Raw genomic sequence first — 19202 nt, 5'->3', positions numbered from 1 at the left:
AGTTGACTTGTGGCCGAGTTGACTTGTGGCCGAGTTGACTGTGGCCGAGTTGACTTGTGGCCGAGTTGACTTGTGGCCGAGTTGACTGTGGCCGAGTTGACTTGTGGCCGAGTTGGATTCAAATTAGGCCAATGCTTTATTTAAAAGATCTACTACTTTGTAACTACATTATCATTTTTTGCCATTGCATTGGGTTTAGGATAGGCCAGCATAATTACAGAAATCGCAATTTTTAAAAATATATTTATTGTTACCTTCAACCACAGGAATTCATAATGCAACAGACGATGTACCGGATAAAAGACCCCAAAGTCTCACTTGACTTTTACACCAGGGTTTTAGGAATGAGGTAATTATCATAAACATGGTAAAAAAAGAACCAAAACAAAATTCAATTAAAACGTAGATTGAAAGCCGTGGCGAATTCAGGGATGGTGGGACCTAGGACTCGGGGGTGGGGGGGGGTAACTTTTATGGGAGGAGGTCCAGACTGCACCCCAGCCCAAACTTGATTGGCTGACGTACGCAGTGATTATGGCACCTCTAGATGAATGGAAAGGGCACTCTCAGTCTTAAATTAGAATTAGAATTTAAGTTCCTTCTTTCTCCATTTTTTTCATTAAAAAAATTACAGTATATTTCTTTTTGTTATTCGTTTCAGGTTGTTACATACTTTCGATTTCCCCAGTATGAAGTTTTCCTTATACTTTATGGGATACTGCAAGCCTGAAGACATCCCTGCCGATCGAGCTGAAAGAGCTAAATGGTGCTTCCAACAGAGTGGCACAATTGAACTGACCCAGTTAGTATTAGGCTTTTCTCTGCCTTTGGTACTTCTACTAGTGCTATCTTGCAGATGTCACAGCGTCACTCTTTACTTTTTTTTTTATATTAAACAAAAATATACAATTAATTATGTATTGGATAAACTATATTATGCTTTTATGCTTTCAATCGTAAAAGAAAATGTGTTGAATATGTTTCTCTTTGCAGTAATTATGGGACAGAATCTGACCCAGAGTTCAAAGGTTACCACAATGGTAATTCTGAGCCAAAAGGTTTTGGTAAGTACATCATAATGGTCTTGAGGTTCTGGAGTTATAAAATGTAGTTTAATTATTCTAGACCTTATTTGTAAAACGTTTACATATTCTCCAAGCTAGGTTGAAAAAAAGCAAGAATCTGATAAAAATGTGTAAACAGTTTCCAATTGGTTTTATTATGACTGATTTCTACAGTATAACAATTGCCAAGCTTGATAAATATGAATCTATTTAAATATAACCCAAATTAAATTTGTCAAAATTTGTTTGTTAAATGCACTCCTTCAGTTTCACAATGCAGTCAAAAATTAAATACATTTGGGTTCTCAGTTTCTCTATCTTTTTTGTAACAGGACATATTGGACTGTCTGTCCCTGATGTTGAGGTTGCTTGTAAGCGATTTGAAGAACTAGGAGTAAAATTCATCAAGAAACCGAATGCTGGTAAGCACAGTTTACTGATGCTTTATGGTAATGCCCTGTCTGGATTACCAAATTTAATTTGACGAAAACCTGTGACATACCTAAATACAGTTATGATGATATCACATCATGACCATATATAGGCATATCATCACTATATATGTATACAGGACGAGTCGAGTGGCTGAGTAGTAAGGCAAGGGCGCCGCTAACTACAGCCTTAACATCGGCGCTGGTTCCAGCCGCTCCTCGCCCATGGTTCGGTTGGTAGAACCAAGTCTTCTCGGATAAAGACCAGTGAATACATATGGCTCATGTGCACAACCCATTGCATCTTTCGGAAAAGTAGAGTGGTTACCCCGATGTTATGGTTAATTTTAGCCCATCATGGAATGATGAGAACATGTAGCTACCATGAAGCGCCTCTTTATTGCTGCTAGGTAGTCACGGACCACACCATACGCAATTCAGCACAATGACGCTGCAATTTATGGGTATTCTACATTTACCTTTCCCTAAATGTTTGCTTATTTTTGTGTGTAGAGGTATTTTTAATTTTTGTAACTAATTTAAATCATCAAACTTTTTTATTCCAATATTCAGGTACAATGAAAGGGCTGGCCTTTATACAGGATCCTGATGGCTACTGGATAGAGATACTAACTGCTCATAAGATGGCAACAATATAGACACTGTGTATTTTAATATCAGACTTACATTGATTAGAATACTGTACAATACTTTTAAGATGGATAATTTTATTTTTAATTCAGTGAAACAAAATAGTAGTATACTATAAGTAATGTATTCATTATTTCTTTAAAAATAAGTAAAATAAATTAATACAATTACTTATTTAATCACTTGTTCTTTTTTCGTACATACAGTATTCATTGTTGATAGAACAAAAAAATGTTATGCTATTGTAAACATCGCCATAAAAAAAAGATATATAAAGTTGCACATCAGTTTCAATTTTATTTGCTCAGTGGTCAGTGGTAGCACCAGCAGGGCGACACAAGACAACCTTCTGGGAATCATGCACCCCCTCCCCATCAGGAAACACCGCTATCCTTTTATGAACTTGACAGTTTTCTCATGGACAAGAGATTCATAGGTATAAGCTAACTACCACAAAATCTGAATTTAGGGGTTGGGATAAGGCTTATACCAGGGAAATACTATAAAAATCTTGATATTGGGTCTTCTCCCATGACCTTTTCCCATCCCCTCTCATGTCATTATACTCTACTTATACACGCATTATTTATAAATTGGTGATAGAGTATCAATTGTCTGTATTCTTTGAAAATGTTCCAAACTGAACAATAGAGCCTGATTTTAGTGTTTGTAACTGTCGTTGACCTCTTCGTATCATGTATTCAATTCTCAGTGTATCTGTCCGATCAATCCGAGCATTTTTACGGAATTCTTGCTTGACCCTGCTTGTAGCTCCTGGCTTATCTGCAGCCAATCGTAGAAACTGTTTGTAAAGACCTAAGACCTGTATTTGAAGCTTACTGTGTCTTGCCATCAGTGACCAGATAAATTGGAGATGTTTACAGTATTGAGGGAATTCAATGAAATCTGTGCTTCATGGTTTTTTTAGGAAGTTCCATGTCCAAAAAAAATGCATCATATTTTTCCCAGTAGGAGAGAATCTGAAATTAAAAAAAACAACAAACGGTATTTAATGTTAGGGTACATTTAACATAGCACTGCACATTATTATTCTATTAGGAGCTTGTGGAGGTGCAGGGCAGGGCCACTGAGAGGGGATGGGGGGGGGATCCCCAGGCTCAAGCTTACCAGGGGGCCCTCATAGAAATTTCAGGTAGCATTGTTTTTTCAAAAATAATTGCTATCATGGGCCCTCAATAATGGCATGGGTTGCCTAATTGGCAATATGGACCCTCCTGCAGATTGTCAGGGCCCCCTCAAAAACATTTTTAGCGCAAACTTTCTTGCACTACGCGCTCGTAACTGCGGGCCCAGGACACCAACCTTTGCCTTGCCCGTTACAATTTCCCCTGTGGCGGGGCATTCTACACCCCTAGAATGCTGTGGCGGATCCAGGAATTTGAAAAAGAGGGGCCCGGAGAGAGACTTTCACAGGTGGTGGAGGGTGTATACTATTAGCCTACCTCAGCCCCCACCATTCCATGGTTGGGCTCCGAGTGAGGTAAGAAAAATGGCACCGCTAGCTAGATGACCGTAAATGGCACTCTTTGACTGAAAATTTTAGTCAAATTTTCTTAATATATTAAAAAATTTTGACAAATTTAGGGTGGGGGAAGGGGAACCGGGCCGGCGGGGCTTCCTCTCCCCCACATTCTTGAATCCACATTAAGGCCTAGTCTCTATGTACGGAATGTGTAAGAACTAGGCATAGACTCACAGAAGAAAAGAGGCAAGTAATAACATTTTGAATATGAAGAGGACAAAAAACTATCAATGTTCAGTAAAAGTTAAAAATTGTGAAATGTTCACAGAACTGGATAATTTTTCGCTCGAACTGGCATTATCCTATGTCTGGCCTTGCTGGGGTCTAAGGTACTATATGCGGCCAGCCTGTATGCGGCACTGGTTCTACAACACGATGCGATGCCCAAAAACCAAAGAGCCTAGTAGAGAAGAATAGAGGCCTAGACCTAGCCTAGATGATGAGCTAAAGCAAAAACAGAAAAATATGGTCCCATGTAAAAAACCTTAATGGTATTAGTAGTTAACATATACAGTTAAGTATTTAACATATATAGTTTCTTGTCTGATATTTTAAATACATTCATTCAGCCATATAATCTATCATCAAAGTGTTACCGTTTTCAAGACAACATGCAATGTTTACCATAGCGAAACATGGCAGGGTGTACTCTCTTACACACTGCAGAGCGTATAATTTCCATGAAAATAGCTCATAAAACATTAGAGCATGGCTAACCAGGAGCGGGTCTAGAGATGTCCGAAAAAGGGGAGAGGGGTTCGAAACTGGGGGGGCCGATCAAGATAACACCACCCCATGCCCACGGGCAATTTTTGTTTTCTAGACGCCCGAAAATAACCTGAGGCGTTTTGGGCGATCATTTTTTTTTTTTCTTATTTTTTTTTTTTTTAACTTCCAAAAAAAAAAAGGATCCTAATCCTCCACCGGTAACTCTAGTAGCCACGTGAGTGTATTTACACTTTTAAACATACAGTATTTGTTTATAATGTACATAAAAATAATTCAGTGGGAAGAAAAGCGCTATTCCCGACGAAATTTTTTTTTTTAAATTTCCCCTTTAAATTTAAATTTTTTTTCCACCCTCCTCTGATGAACAAGGTGTAAAAAAGTCTCACTTCCGGGCTTTATTTGTTTTTAGCTTTTACTATGTTAAAAACAGTAGTATTTTGTCCCCCTCTCTGACAACCTGTTTTCTCCTCAACGTTCCCCGACAGGCCAAGCCCCTGCTGGCGCCACCCATGACAAAATAATTGCCTGTAAAATACAACTGGATAAAATAATGAACTAGATAAAGCATGTTTCATAATCTTAAATATTTACATCATAACTTTTATTCACAATATACACAAAAAAAAAAAGAAAAATGTTAAGTACTCTGTTGAGTACAAAGCAGCAACAGAAATTTGATCAGCAAATATAGAAAGGTGCACAAAGAAGGTTTGGCTTGGTGACTAAAATGCTTACCTTCTAATATCCTGGGTGGACAAATCCACTCCACTATGCCTCAAATGACCATAGTTTATACAGCATTATTTTTATCGTTTTATTAAAAACTAAATTTGTTTTTTGATATAACATTGTGAGAAGTAAATACCACAATTAGTACATAATGACCAAATCAATAAATATAGTAAATTATTGGCTGTGTTAAAAAAATAGGGGTCCTGGAATAAAAGCCTTGGTGAGGTTCATGGGGAGAGATTTTATCATGTTTTAAACCTGTTTTCAAGTAGGCGAATTTAGTTGCACGAATCGAAAGTGTTGGTTCGCTTTCTGAGCTCTGATTGCTTGCTCATTCTTTCGCTTCGCCAAACAGTTTAAACTACTGATTTCGCTGAAGTGAAAAACTCCTGATAGAACGTGAATGCGCATGAACTCACGCTTTCAATTCACGTGAATAAATTTGCCTAGTGGAAAACGGGCTTTACACGTTACCAAAATTTTGCTTTTAGACAACAATATTAGGGATTGGCAATCACATTAACTTTAGTTTGGATCAGCAAATGAATATATTTAGTTTGTAAATGGTGTGTCCACACACACCCCATATTATTATTATCAACCACCTGTTTAACATAATATGCTGTTATGAGCCACCTGTACAGGCCTATCATATTGCTGCTATCAACCAAATGTATATCATGTGGGTGCTATCAACCAAATGTATATCATATGAGTTCTTAACACACCTGTACAGGTGTTAAACAGGGTTTGAATCTCCCCCACAGCACAGACAGCAATTGCTGTAGAAAGGGTCTTCCATTGCTATTGTAAATCCCAGGCTCGACAGCAAGCTTTTTGATGTTGAGTCACCTGCCCCAACAATGGATTGTATACTTTAATTTACAGAATAGGCCTATTCTTAAATCAATTTATGAAGCTTGTTGCTGTAGGCAACTATTTGCTGATGAAGCATTTTGAGGAAATTTGAACCCTGTTACTACTTAACCACATCTGTATACCATAAATTGTAACATGCATTAGTCATTGCTTATTTGATAACCAATACTATGCAGATATTATTGGTCATCAAATAGCAGTGACTATTACATGTGTGTAATTGTCACTGCTTATTTGATGAACAATAACACTGTGCATGGTATGTAAGTAACATGATCAACATTAATTATCTATATGGTATGCATCTCATATGCAAACTCCTTAAATCCATAATAGGGTTGATTGAGAAACTGACTTTATACTTGTCAAGTCCAATATATTGCACTACAGGTATTAGAAAACTTATCTCCTTATTTTAATATAAAATCCCAGATAAATTCAAAAACGTTTAGTATGCTTTGAAATTTAATTACTATTATATAGTACATGATATTAAGACAGATAAAATAGCACCAACAAATATTGTGATCACTAAAGAATATTGTGGCCATCAAAATATTACTTAAGCAAAAAAAAAAAAAACAGAAGAAGAGTTACTCAACAATGATTTTATGCACAAATTTATAGAAAATAGCTAATCAAAAACAACAATAACCTTAGAATTTTAAAATACAATAAAACTGATCAAATGTTTTACTGAATATTCATAATTTTTAAAAATAAATTTGTCATTAGAAGATAAATATCGCATGTACTGTATATAATTAAACATAAAATAACAGTTACACTATATTAACAATGATAAAAGAAGAAAATTGTAAATATAAATAAATGGTAAGCTATATAGTCAGTTTATAATTATCTGTGTCCTTATATGCAAATATATTTGATAATGTTCTAACATATCACCAAGCCACTAATGATAAAAAAAAAAGAGTTGTTTGTTTATGTAAGCATTAATTATAAATATTCCAGGTGGGTAAAACATTATTATTCAGATAAATCTCAGGATCACCTGTTCTCTGTGAATCTATTAACGTATGGTTGTCTGCTGCCCTCTGCACCATAAAAATTGACTTTTCCTAAGCTATTCATATCAAAAGATGTCCCTGCACCTTGTCTACTTGATACAGGTCCAGAATTCAGCCCTGTGGTTTGCACCCTGTAAGTGTCTTTAGGTAAGTAAGGCTTTGAGAAATCAATTCCAACTCTAGGGTTTGCTCTAAACTGACTTGGATTAGCCTCTGCGTAAGTGTTAGATGCAAATGCTGATAACCCTACTGTAGTACTGGCAGCATATCGTGACGTGATACTCGGAATTGTCTGTTGAGGTCCATTAGAAATAGGTTCTAAATTTGAATGGAAACTTAAATCCTTCATTGGCGTTCCATGTGGTGTACTAGATGCACGAGTTGGCGTTGATAAAAAGGCTGATTTATACTCTTTCTCAATTCCAGACGCTAATTGGTATGGCTGTTCTCTCGGGTTGTATACAGTTGATATATTAGAGGATAAAGGTGCTGGCGGAGGGAGACTAGTAAATGTTTTGAGTGTTCCTCTGGTAAAGCCTGCCATTGATGACGGACGTGTCCAATCGTCTTTGATCACTTGAATTGTTAGGTTGAAAACTAGATTTGATAATTTATTTGCAACATGGGCTAAAACAAGCTGTGAAAAAAAGCAAAAAAAAAAACAAATGTGAAAATAATTTTTAAAAAATCTATACCGTCCATTACATACAAAGACTTATTTGCAGTGGAGTCCTGGCTGCCACTGTGTTTCTTGAGCTGAACTTGCTAATAGAACATGTTAAAAATGAATATGAACCTCAATCTTTACCTGTTCGTCAGCATCTCTACGTACTCGTACATGTAATGACCCGGCCAGAGTTCCAAATGATAAAGTCCAGAAATGTTCATTACGAAACTCTAAAACGCCATCTAAAGTGGAGGCCTATGGTAAAGATAAAAAACAAGTTAAATCATTATGATTATAAATTTCATAGAACATACTTAGAACTTGTATACAATGTAAATAAGGCAAAACTTTTTTTATTATACCTTGCTTCACAAACTTACTTTTTTAAAGATCGCCAGAGAAGGGTGGGGAAAAAAAATTAAGATAAAATTTTGTTTTCTTATTTAGCAAAAAGTTTTGCCAAAAACGTCCAGGCAAAGGAGAAAATAAAAATAAAATGTTATTGGTGAATGTAAACAGTGTAGTAAGAAATAGGATGGTTAAATTTATATAATTAGGAAGAAACATTCATATCTTATTTTTTAAGACTTCTAGGCAGTGACTTTTTTTCTGAAATTTACATTTTTTTCGTGGCGGGTGATTACACAAATTGATAAAAAATAAAGTTTTTTTTTTTATTTAAAATCATTAGTGGCGGGTGGCAGGTTCGTTAAACAAGGTATAAAACAAGTCTCACCTAAGTGTTAATTAATTTGCATACATTATAGTCTGTCAGTCTTTTGGTAAAACATCCCAATACCAGCATACTGTATTTTGTGAAGAATTCTGCAGTGCAAACTATAGTATAGAGTGCAGGCAGTAAATACACAGTTATTATTATTATTGAAATAAAAATATATAAATAATTTAAACACAGTGGCCTATAAAAATACCAATCTTCATATAATATTCTACCTCTCTCAAACTCTTGTCCAACTGACCAATGATGTGTTCTGGGGTAGTCTGCAGCAATATTGTTCCACTATATACACTCATAGGGAACATTGTCCCACAGATCATCAACGCTATACTGTACGCCGCCAATATATCAGCTACATAATAATTACTGTAAAAAAAATAACAGATTTAAAAAAACAGGTTTAAAAAGTTTATATTTTATTGACTTATCTATAACTCTAGTATTTGCAAACGCAGAAATCTTTCGATGCAGAACATCACCTTTTAAATTTCATGCTTTTAGGTACTGAATTAATGTAATTATTATAAGTGATAGTAAATGATGACTTACTTTACATCAACAAGTAGATCAACAATAAATAGAGCAACCCCTCCAGCAAGACCAATCAACATGAGGGGGTTGACACGCGGTAACAGCAGCCTATCTAAGCCAGGTAATACAGAGCAAAAACTGAAAAATAAACAGCAAAATTCACCATGATTAATTAGATCTTCTATGGCCAAAAAATCTGTAGTCTAGAAAATGTTCTTTTTTTTGCTGACCAGTGATATACAGGGTAGTAAGAAATTCTCCTAGCATAGGGCCAAGCTTGATTGGTCCAGTAAACAGTATATGGGCTAGTAAAATCTTCCACTAACTTATAGTTATAACCAGAGCTAGTTTATAAACAAAATTTAGAGCAAGGCCAGAAAGTAATGTTTCTGAACATGATTAATAGTAGAATTAAATTGCAGGCTACCACAAAACATTTGCAGGCCCATAGCCAGGTGCTTCCAGGGGGGGGGGGGTTCTCTGGGCCTGGGGTCCAGGGGCAAAGCCTCGGTGGGGTGGGAGAAAGCCAGAGGATTTCTGCGTTTCACGGAATTAAATAAGGCTAATAAAAGCAGTTATGTTTGAAAAATGCCTGCGGTGCATTTGTTGGATTTGAGGAAATTCGGGGGGAGGGGGGAGCGGGGTTGCCCGAACCATAAATCCCCACCCCTGGCTACAGGCCTGATTTTGCAACAACCAATCAATTAGAAAATGTTACTCAGAAAGCAGGGCTAAAAATAAGTGCATGTTCCACACTCAAGTTTACAAATGCGCATCATCAGTCATCATGGTTTCCATTTTGTGAGACTTTTGCCAACAATAACCAGAAGACAGACACTGTCAGGGCTTAGCAGTAGTCCATTATTCAGGCCTGCCCATAGTAAAATATTCACACCTGCCCATTGTAAAATTTTCAGACCTGATTATCTTCAATGAATCAATATGCTGAACACTGTACATCTGCCAACTCTCACGTACAATAAGAGAGTCATAAAAATGTTTATAAAAAATAATATGTGTAGGCGATTATTCATCAAAATGTGAATACAGGTCACATAAAATATAAAACGAAGCTATAACCACCAACAGCTAATCCATAGCAGTTCCACTACAATTCTAAAAAAAAACCAGAAGGGTGATCTCTTGCGTGGTTATTACATAGAAGCACTGTAATCAAATTTTAATTTTTTTTTTGTCTCGTGCATCAGACACAAACGAAGTTGATAGTTATAACACTGAGAGAATATACACAGCACATCCTACCTTCTGCTCATATCAGCAAAATGCACTTGCAGCCAACTGGAACTAGACGCAGCAATCACATGGTCAAAAGCTACATTTTTCACTCCATATATGACAAAGATATGGCAGAAGAATCCTAGGCCAGCCCCTAGTAGTAGCCTACCAGTATGCACCTCCTCTGGCTTAAGTAAAAGCTCAGTACTAGATAGAAAGAGAACATTTTATTTATCAATCTCAAGTACAAAATAATTCAGAGCATCAAACTATCAAATTTTATATAACAAAAACATATGACATGCCCAAATATGGGCATTTTCACATTATGACTATTATATAGGCCCATTATGACTATATCTGGACCTACAAGATTTTGTTGTCAAAGAATATTTGATTATCTGGACAGTGCTTTAGCCTGATGAAGAGACATAGTTGATAGCGTTGAGGATAAGAAAGTATTTAAAATTTCTCCAAACCTTTCTTTCATAATAAAAACTGCTCCAAATATTGCCAACATAGTACTTGCAAAAACAGCTAATACTTCAAACCTCTCGTACCTATTTAAAAAATTAAATACATTGTTAAATAGCTTCTTATGCCCTAATATAATCAAATTATACAGTAAGTATAAACAAGATATTCACTTATTTATGTGATTACCACATGAACAGATTAAAGATATGATATACAAACATAGAATCATATATTTCATTTTCAATTATGGCCAAATTAATTTCAAATTAAACAATCAATCACTCAATTTATATGGCGCCATTTGAACAGTTACTACTTGTTACTAGGTAGAAATTAAATGCAACAAAATTAATAGCACACAACAAAATCAATTGGTGAACCCAGCTCGTTATCTACATGTTCTGTGGTTTCCATATGAGTGAACACATTACACAGATCATCTGGTGCATCTAGATATAAAAGAGGATATGTATTGCTTCACAGGATTGAGTTAAAGGTGTTTTCATTTTCAACAGGCACATAATATATGCCAGCTCATTACAATTCTAATATGAGTCATTAAAAACTAACTTAAAACATTTTTGTTTACAAAAACGCTTTCATTTGGTTAATTGTTCACAGTGCCTTTGATGTTTTGAAATGTCTGCATGTTACTATTATTATTATTATTATTCTTATTATTATTATTCTTTCTCAAAATTCTTCATTGAAATTAAAATAATTAAAACTATTGCTTACCCAAAGGAAAATGAAGACGATGATTTCTGTTGTCTCACCCATATACTAACCAATGCTGTTCCAAGGTATGTTAAGTCAAAGATTAAAAGATTGGTGTATGCAGTTAAGGCTGGAATATGAAAAATATTATGAAGGAAAATTAACAAAAATTAATGTTACGTTTATAAGCAAATAAAGAAAAGCATCCATCGTACAAAATTAAATATATGGACTCGGAAAACTGACTACAGTAGCTCATTTCAAAGGATTTATTAACTTCCAGTACTGTAAATTATTTAAATAAATGCCCAAGGCACTGTAATTTATTGTTCAGGTTTTTTTTTAGATGTCCTTTAATAGGTATTGGCCGTAGCATTAATCTACATATATCCACATAATAGGAGCAAAGATACTAGAAATACAAGATAGAGTTCTCGCATTGTAAAAATGAGGCGGAAGTCGTGCCCTCCGGCCATGCGATTCTGCGCTATATTGTTGTTTTATTCTTTACTGATTCATGATTATGCTTTAATTGTTTTGTGTATTATTTGGATAATAGCAACGATTTCTACCGCCACCAAGGAGGTTATGTATTCACCGATATGTCACTGTCTGGGTGTCTATTCCAGTTTGTTTTTATATCTAGTATCTTTGTTGAGAATTGATAATAAAATACGCGACGACTTGGTAACGAAAGTTTTGCACAAGTTTTTTTAGATCCAGCTGTAGGGGGCGTCCCATTTTTCGTATTCCCACCATGCATTTCGGTGGAACCCGGTGGAACACTTTTTTTGTGCGGAGAACTCTATCTTGTATTTCTAGTATCTTTGATAGGAGTGTCCCCAAAATAGAGGCATTCCAAAAGGAGGGATTCTAACTTAGTAAAAGTTTGCTTCAAGCTAATAACTTTGGATACATGTTTCAGTGAGTGTGTAATTAAATGTTTTCTTACCCATACTGCCTGTAGAATTACACCATATGAGCAAGACCAAAATACAAATCACTGTAAATACACTAAATATTGCAAGTCTTCTTGTCTGAAATGTGAGTATACATGTACCAATTTGCCATCAATTGTGAATGAATAATACAATTGTTTTCTTAGATATTTAAGTAAAATCAAAACACATATGATCATGTATCATAAAACTGGAGCACAGCAATTGTTGAAATTTATTTTACCTGTGCTTTGCCAGCCAGTGATTTCCACTCCTGAACAACTCGGCCAATAATACCAGTTTGATTACGTGAAAATGGTTGAATCGTTCCCGATATATATCCTTTAGTAGAACCATTTGTTGTGCCTCTCTGTCTCAGGTCTGTGTTGAATGAAGTAATATTTCAAAGTGTATATTTAAACTGTTAGGTTATATAAAATTGAATATAAAAATGACACAGTATTTATGTAAGACCCACCAGTTATCCAAACTGGTTTATTAATGCGCTAATATTAATTAATTGTAAATAGTGAATGATGAATGCATGAGATGTGGTAGGTCGTAAAATAAAATACCTGTAAAAAGGCTTTTGATACCACAATAAAAAGTTTATTTTTCACTTTATAATCTCCTCTAAACATCCCCAAGGGGGCCTAGGCCTCGTTTAGATCATACTGATATAAACGTTACAGTAGCCCCTATTTATATTATAAATAAGGAAGTAAATATATTGGTTCTGGTTATCTATTTTCCATTGAAATATTTGGAATTACAAATATTATTAATTAATTTTGAATTCAAAGACAATTTGACCAAATATCTAGGCCCTCCTGACAATGCTCCTGTCACACTTATTGAATCACACAGGGCCTAGGCTAGGCCCCTACTAGGCCTAGCTAACAACAACACTGACTCACCGGCCGAAAGGAATTCTACTCCACCGCCAGTTGAGGCTATATCCATTGACATGTCTGGCGCATCAATATCTAAAGCCACTAATTCTTGCCTTTTCATCGTGTCATACGATGAATGCCCAAAGTTATTTTCCATTGCATTGTATGCCATTTTTCTAGTCAAAAACCTTTCATTTTGGTCTTGCAACGTGGATGTTTTTACGTTAAAAGTTAACCGATCGGAAGCCATATTGTTCACGTTTACATCACCATTAAAGCCTCTACAAACTACAATGTGATTGGATGAAGTTTTGCAAAAAATACAGTCTCAACCAATAAAAACGTACAAAAGTGGGTTTACAAAACCAAAATAGATTGATGAAACGTTGGTGGCAGCACATTCGAAGTACAATCACGTTTTACAAAAAGGTATTTTGTTTTTAATTTATGTACAATAATTTACGATTGAGTTAGTCCACTCCTAGTATTTTCAGTAAAAGCTAACCGAAGTTTTCTGGTGACGTATAGTTCATTAGTAAGGCTATCCGCCAGGTTTTCGTGTCTTCATTTTTTTTTTTTATCACCGGACGTATGCTAGGCCTATTATGACAGGTCCACCTCCCTCTAAAATCCTATGCGAGAGTGATGCTGCTGTTCACGGCCGCTGTGATTTGTGTGTATGAAGATAGTGCGGTGAGCTTAGGGCCTATGGTACGGTTTGTGGACAAAACGGCAAAAACCAAAACGGCAATGATAAGTACCAAAACGGCAACAGCCCAAAACGGCAATGTAAATTACCAAAACGGAAATAGGCATAGGCCTAGACCAAAACGGCAACGGCATACCTGCCAACATTTAAAAGAAGAAAAGAGGTAGGAAGTTATTGAGAAAATGGCGCGTAGCACCATCCGAGTGCGAAGCCCAAGGCGGGGGGGGGGTTGGGGAGGGGGATATCCCCCTCCCAACAATGGGGGGGGGTCCAGGGGTGCAGCTATAACAGTTCAGTAAATTTAAGGGTTTAGATAATCAATTTTAGAGTTACAAAAAATGGAAAGAATAGGAAATGTTCAGTTAGTCAAACTCATACATTAAAAAAAGTCAACACACTATAGTTTCAAAGTCTGTCCTGCAACTCACACAAAAAGCATGAAACTGACCTTTCCTCGATTACTTAATACAACTGTGGTCTGCAGTCCATTGGTCTTTAAATTTGTTATTCCATTGGATTTTATTTTACTCATTGTGAAAAACTATAAAAAATAGGATCAGATGATAGATCGTGGCCTCGTGTGATCCCACACTACTCCTAGGCTATCCTAGGTGACTCAACACCACGCTTGCCTCAAGTTACCATAGGCTACTGCACCAGGCGCCAAAAAATAATATAGCTTGCGGTGTCTAGTGTACAAACACTAAAAAAAACAAGATTATTTTGATTGAGAACTTAGCATAAAATAATGTTGATTTTCAATTTTTAAAAATCGGTAGGAACAGCCTGGTAATTCGGTAGGCGGTAGAAAAGTGAGAAAATCGGTAGCCTACCGCCTAAATCGGTAGGGTTGGCAGGTATGCAACGGAGCAAAAATCAATGCCAAGAAGACTGAAGCGCCACCGGCTTATCTTATAATTTTTTGAATCGTTTTTTTTTTTTTGGTTTTTTTTTTCTGTGTTTTTTTTTTACATATATATTTTAAAGTGTTATTTATTTTTTTTCCCCGTTTTTTGCTTTCATATTATTATTAGCCTCATATATTATCTGTATTTTAAGGTTTTAATTATTTAAATGTTCACTGGTTTTATATTGTATATATTATATATTTGTGTTCCCCCCCAATCTTTCTTTCTTTTGAATTTGTATGTTGTATTGTTGTTGTTATAATAATAATAATAATAATTATTATTATTATTATTATTATTATTATTAATATTATAATTTTTTTTAATTATTATTATTATTATTAATGTTGTTATTCTTTAAAGTGTTTTTTTTTTCTTTCGTGCTCTTTTACTTTTATGACATAAATTGTTTAGCCTCATTTTGTCTGTATTTTAAAGTTTTAATCATTTAAATGTTTACTGCTTTTATATTGTGATTCCCCCAATCTTTTTACTATTGAATTTGTATGTTATGCTATTATTATTATTATTATTATTATTATTATTATTATTATTATTATTATTATTATTATTATTAATCATTGTACTTTTATGTAGTGCCACATTGGAATTAAGTTTTACTTCTTAAAGAAAACTTTCATAGACCATCCTTGCATCATCTTTTATTGTAATATTTTTTTGTCCTGCCTTGTGCGAATTTTATCTGTTCTGTACAATGTTTTGATGATGAGGACTGAACTGATGATATACCAAAATAAATATTGAATCAGAATGGTCTGTTAATTTTATTTGAGTTGTACTTTTTTTTGTTATACAGTAATTAGTAACGGCAGTTAAAATAAAACCATCAAACCGAGGTAAATACGAGTTAACAGCACCTTAAAGTTCATGAATAAGGTGCGACATCAAGAGGGGGTTTTTAAAGGTAACGCCCATAGAACGTTACTTTTAATAACTTTTTAATTTTAAAAAAAAGGCGTTTTAAGCAAACTATTGTTGATTCAGCAATTCAGTTATTAACTGTGTTGCCTACAGTTTATGGTCAACTGGTTTTGACTTATTGCCATTTTGGTCTTGCCGTTTTGGTCCATTGCCATTTTGGTCCATTACCGTTTTGGTCTAAAAGTTGTTGCTGTTTTGGTTTTTTGCCGTTTTGGTCATTGCTCTTTTGACTTATTGCCGTTTTGTTTTTTTGCCATTTTGACCTGTTCCCTAAGGTACTAGTAGGAACGTACTAATAATCTTGGTTCAGAATAAAAAATATCAAAGAGATGGTATGGTTTATGATAAAATAAGTCATTAAAAGTATTAAATCAATTACTATTGTTTGGTAAGTTTTATACACAGGTAACAGAAAGTTACAGTTGAAGGCTTTCGCCTGTTAACCGCTATTCGATTCTTTACTACTAGCATTTTACCTACCATATTTTAACTATCTTTTTAATTAAGTTAGGTTCGGAATACGGCCTCACTACACTGGCTAATTATATTTTCCATGCAATAACAACAAAAGAACCTCTATTATTCAAACTTAATAAATGCCGCTATTTTAAGATTATTTGATTTTAATTATTTTTTATAATGTGCTCAGTGCTAATTACACGATGAATGCCTACGGTTAAGAAATTACATGTATATGTAGATTTAAAAAAAAAAACCCAGAAAATTATGTCAATTTACAAACTCTGCATGTATACCCAGGGAGTTGTTATACCGTATATGTCAAGTGGTGAGTATTTTACTTTACTTTAAGAATCAGCTCAATCTTAATTACTGTATTTTATAAATACTATAGTACTATACTTTAGGTTGCTGTATGACAACATACCAAACTGGTGATCTGTATTCCCCTAAACATAATGTTCGGCAGTAAGAGGATTTGGAATGGAATGAAGTATGTTATATACGCTGAACTGGTGGCGGTGGCAGGTGGTTACTATGTGTTTCACAAAATGAACACGAACCAAGGTGAGCCCTCACTTGAATCTACCACTGTATATTAGTGAATATTATTTGCTGTCAGATAATTAGTGAATTTCATTGGATGTTGGTAAAAGAAATGGTGAATTTCGTTGCCTGTTAGTATACCATAAATGAATAAATTAAATTTATTTTAGACAACATTTATTTTGTATTTTTTTTTTTTTTATCTAGATTTCAGAAAATATATGCACTATAATTATCCAGTTGTATTAGAAGGTAAGATGACAATGTCTAATATAATTATAAAATACTGTAATATTAACATTACAGTATTTTATAATTTGAATGGTATTACTATTTATTGTATTATAATCATTATCATCAGTAAAGATAACGGTCTTCACATTATTACTCCCGGTCATTGGATCAAGCAAATATGGAACACATATGAGAAAGCTAGTTACTTATTCTCCATAGAGGGTGTATATGCAAATTAGGTCACATAAGTGTGGTGGGGAATATAGAGGTCAAATGGCTCTTGGCTATGACTGAGGATGAAAGCTGACAACACTGTTTATTACATACGTTGTACTGTGTTAATATACTCTACTTCTTTCATAGTTTTCTACAAGACAGCCGAGTATGGAGGAATAACAGATGCACGCAAGAATGATTATGCCCAATGGGGTCAAATTACAGATTCGTCACCAGAATCGTGACATTGACGGAAATTTGTGCAATGAAGAAGCCGGGACTTATATATCTATAGAGGTTTTTATTGTGTTGCGATTGGTCTCCCTGGAAAAAAAAGGGAACATGAGCGGTGGAGTTGGATTCATTCTCATTTGTTTCTACTGCATATTGGACTGCATTTCGATCAATCAATTATTTTATTCACTCAAAACATTACATTACATTATACAGAGGGGCAAGCAGAACACTAAAGCAATGCTTGTCTAATAAATGTGTTCCTCCTGCTAGACTTATCTATAATAGTAAAAAAAAATAAATAAATAACTTAACTATATTTGTTTATTTAGTAACATTTCTTTGTAAAGCTTCTTGAAGTTTGAGGAGCTCTTCGAATTTGTTACGTTTTATCAGCTCGAATTTGTCTAGTTTAGATGTGACTGATTTTGTACAGGACGTTTTATGATGGCAATACTGTAATACAGAATGTGTTACAGGTGATATAATGATAATAATATGTGCATGTTTTTGTTTATATGGGATCCAATTTATGTTTATTTTACTAAACTTTGGTAGCCTCTGCCCAAGTGGATCATAAAGTCTTAACCAGTGGTGTCGAGAGCCAGTAAGGGCCCCGGGGCAACACCTCACATGGGCCCCCCCCCCCCTTCACTTGGCTTCACTTGGGACCCCACCACTCGGCCGCTCCCCAAATTAAGTCTCCTCCTAAGACCCTATTTTGCCCAAACCCACATACATGAATATGATTCCATGTGATTATTTTTTTGCAATGTAGATGTATCAGAATAATCTGATGAATAAACGATAATAATTATATATATAATACACGTATATACATACCACTTTGCATGCAGTGAGAGGTACATATAAAATCAATCATAAAAATTAAGATCAGTATCATTTTTCATCTTGGTCCGGGCCCCCAGTAGACCCAGGGCAGCGACCCCCTGACCCCCCTCTCGACGCCCAGTGTAATAATCTTGATAACGAATTTTCCATATAATTCATGGGTTATTTGCTGTATTTTCACCATATAACATTTTGAACAGAATAAATTTAAAATATAATGAAAAGAAAGCTATTGCTGTATATTTGCTTCATTAATTTGCCTTTCAAAAATTGCCTTTCTGAAAATTATCGGAACTGCAAACAAATTATTCTGTTTGAAATATTAAATGCCTGTAATCCTACTTATATCTTATTGTTCTTTTATGATATTGTGCCATAAATTATTTAGCCTACATCTAAACAACGTCATTAAAACCTTACATAAATGATAACAAATAATTGAATCATCAAATTTTAACATTTTGGCTCGATATGGATTGTAGTGCTGTGATGATGTTGTCTTTATTGGTAAATTCTTTGTTACCAAAATAATAGCAAGTGTATGGCAAGTCCGATTGGTTTCACTGTCAGGCATGTTTTAAGAAGACAGTAGAAAAATGTGTAATTATGCTAATTATCATTTACTTGCATTAATAAACTTCGAATAAAATTTGTATTGTGAACTGAAATAAGCATTTCAAGCTATTAGTCACTTCAAAAATCAACACAATTTGTGTAATAACAGAAAGATATAATGTAATGACATCACATAGAATCCAAGCCCGTAGCCAGGGGGGTTCGTTGGGTTCGAACGAACCCCCCTTTTCATGAAGTGCCATTTCAACAAAGGCTAGCTAGCCTACAC

At 34.8% G+C, this 19202-nt stretch overlaps 3 protein-coding genes across 6 annotated transcripts; 2 read left to right on the top strand and 1 right to left on the bottom strand.

Moving 5' to 3' along the window:
• Positions 1 to 266: 266 nt before the first annotated feature.
• LOC117105436 (lactoylglutathione lyase-like) lies at positions 267 to 2422 on the top strand (the record flags this gene model as incomplete). Its single annotated transcript, XM_033246563.1, is given in 5 exon segments — positions 267 to 349; positions 662 to 802; positions 994 to 1064; positions 1397 to 1486; positions 2069 to 2422. Coding segments are annotated over 5 exon segments (471 nt in total), but the record flags the coding sequence as incomplete, so codon positions are not given.
• A 2565-nt stretch (positions 2423 to 4987) lies between these two features.
• LOC117105435 (zinc transporter 6-like) lies at positions 4988 to 13541 on the bottom strand. Its single transcript, XM_033246562.1, has 10 exons — positions 13283 to 13541; positions 12610 to 12746; positions 12380 to 12464; positions 11449 to 11557; positions 10713 to 10793; positions 10261 to 10440; positions 9016 to 9135; positions 8682 to 8832; positions 7869 to 7982; positions 4988 to 7697 (listed from the first exon to the last, which is right to left on the bottom strand). Exons 1-10 carry the CDS (start codon positions 13506 to 13508, stop codon positions 7041 to 7043), a joined length of 1860 nt encoding a protein of 619 aa, XP_033102453.1. The 5' UTR covers positions 13509 to 13541; the 3' UTR covers positions 4988 to 7040.
• Positions 13542 to 13611: 70 nt separating this feature from the next.
• LOC117105437 (protein CEBPZOS-like) lies at positions 13612 to 18160 on the top strand. 4 transcript variants are annotated; one of them, XM_033246564.1, is made up of 4 exons: positions 13612 to 13687; positions 16684 to 16843; positions 17030 to 17074; positions 17420 to 18160. In XM_033246564.1, the coding sequence occupies exons 2-4, from the start codon at positions 16735 to 16737 to the stop codon at positions 17515 to 17517; spliced, it is 252 nt and encodes an 83-aa protein (XP_033102455.1). In that variant the 5' UTR covers positions 13612 to 13687; positions 16684 to 16734; the 3' UTR covers positions 17518 to 18160. The 4 variants fall into 4 exon arrangements, with proteins under 4 accessions (XP_033102455.1, XP_033102456.1, XP_033102458.1 ...); XM_033246565.1 differs by having other exon boundaries at positions 13619 to 13687; positions 16671 to 16843; XM_033246567.1 differs by lacking the exon at positions 13612 to 13687 and adding an exon at positions 13843 to 13969.
• Positions 18161 to 19202: the final 1042 nt, after the last annotated feature.

Source organism: Anneissia japonica, unplaced genomic scaffold, assembly GCF_011630105.1.
Source record: "Anneissia japonica isolate Jap-2015-1 unplaced genomic scaffold, ASM1163010v1 scaffold1128_len1000024_cov185, whole genome shotgun sequence".
Classification (NCBI taxonomy): Eukaryota; Metazoa; Echinodermata; class Crinoidea; order Comatulida; family Comatulidae; genus Anneissia; species Anneissia japonica.
This window is presented reverse-complemented; position numbering and strand designations above follow the sequence as displayed.

Bases quoted from the DNA above. Each gene is read 5' to 3' on its own strand.
- LOC117105437 (XM_033246564.1), top strand. From the start codon at position 16,735: ATGTTCGGCAGTAAGAGGATTTGGAATGGAATGAAGTATGTTATATAC. The intron at 16,844-17,029 runs GTGAGCCCTCAC...TTTTTTATCTAG, and splicing joins CAAAATGAACACGAACCAAG to ATTTCAGAAAATATATGCAC. The intron at 17,075-17,419 runs GTAAGATGACAA...CTTCTTTCATAG, and splicing joins TTATCCAGTTGTATTAGAAG to TTTTCTACAAGACAGCCGAG.
- LOC117105435 (XM_033246562.1), bottom strand. From the start codon at position 13,508: ATGGCTTCCGATCGGTTAACTTTTAACGTAAAAACATCCACGTTGCAA. The intron at 9,136-10,260 runs GTAGGATGTGCT...TTTATTTTTCAG, and splicing joins TTTGCTGATATGAGCAGAAG to TTTTTGCTCTGTATTACCTG. The intron at 8,833-9,015 runs GTAAGTCATCAT...TTTTTTTTACAG, and splicing joins GATCTACTTGTTGATGTAAA to TAATTATTATGTAGCTGATA.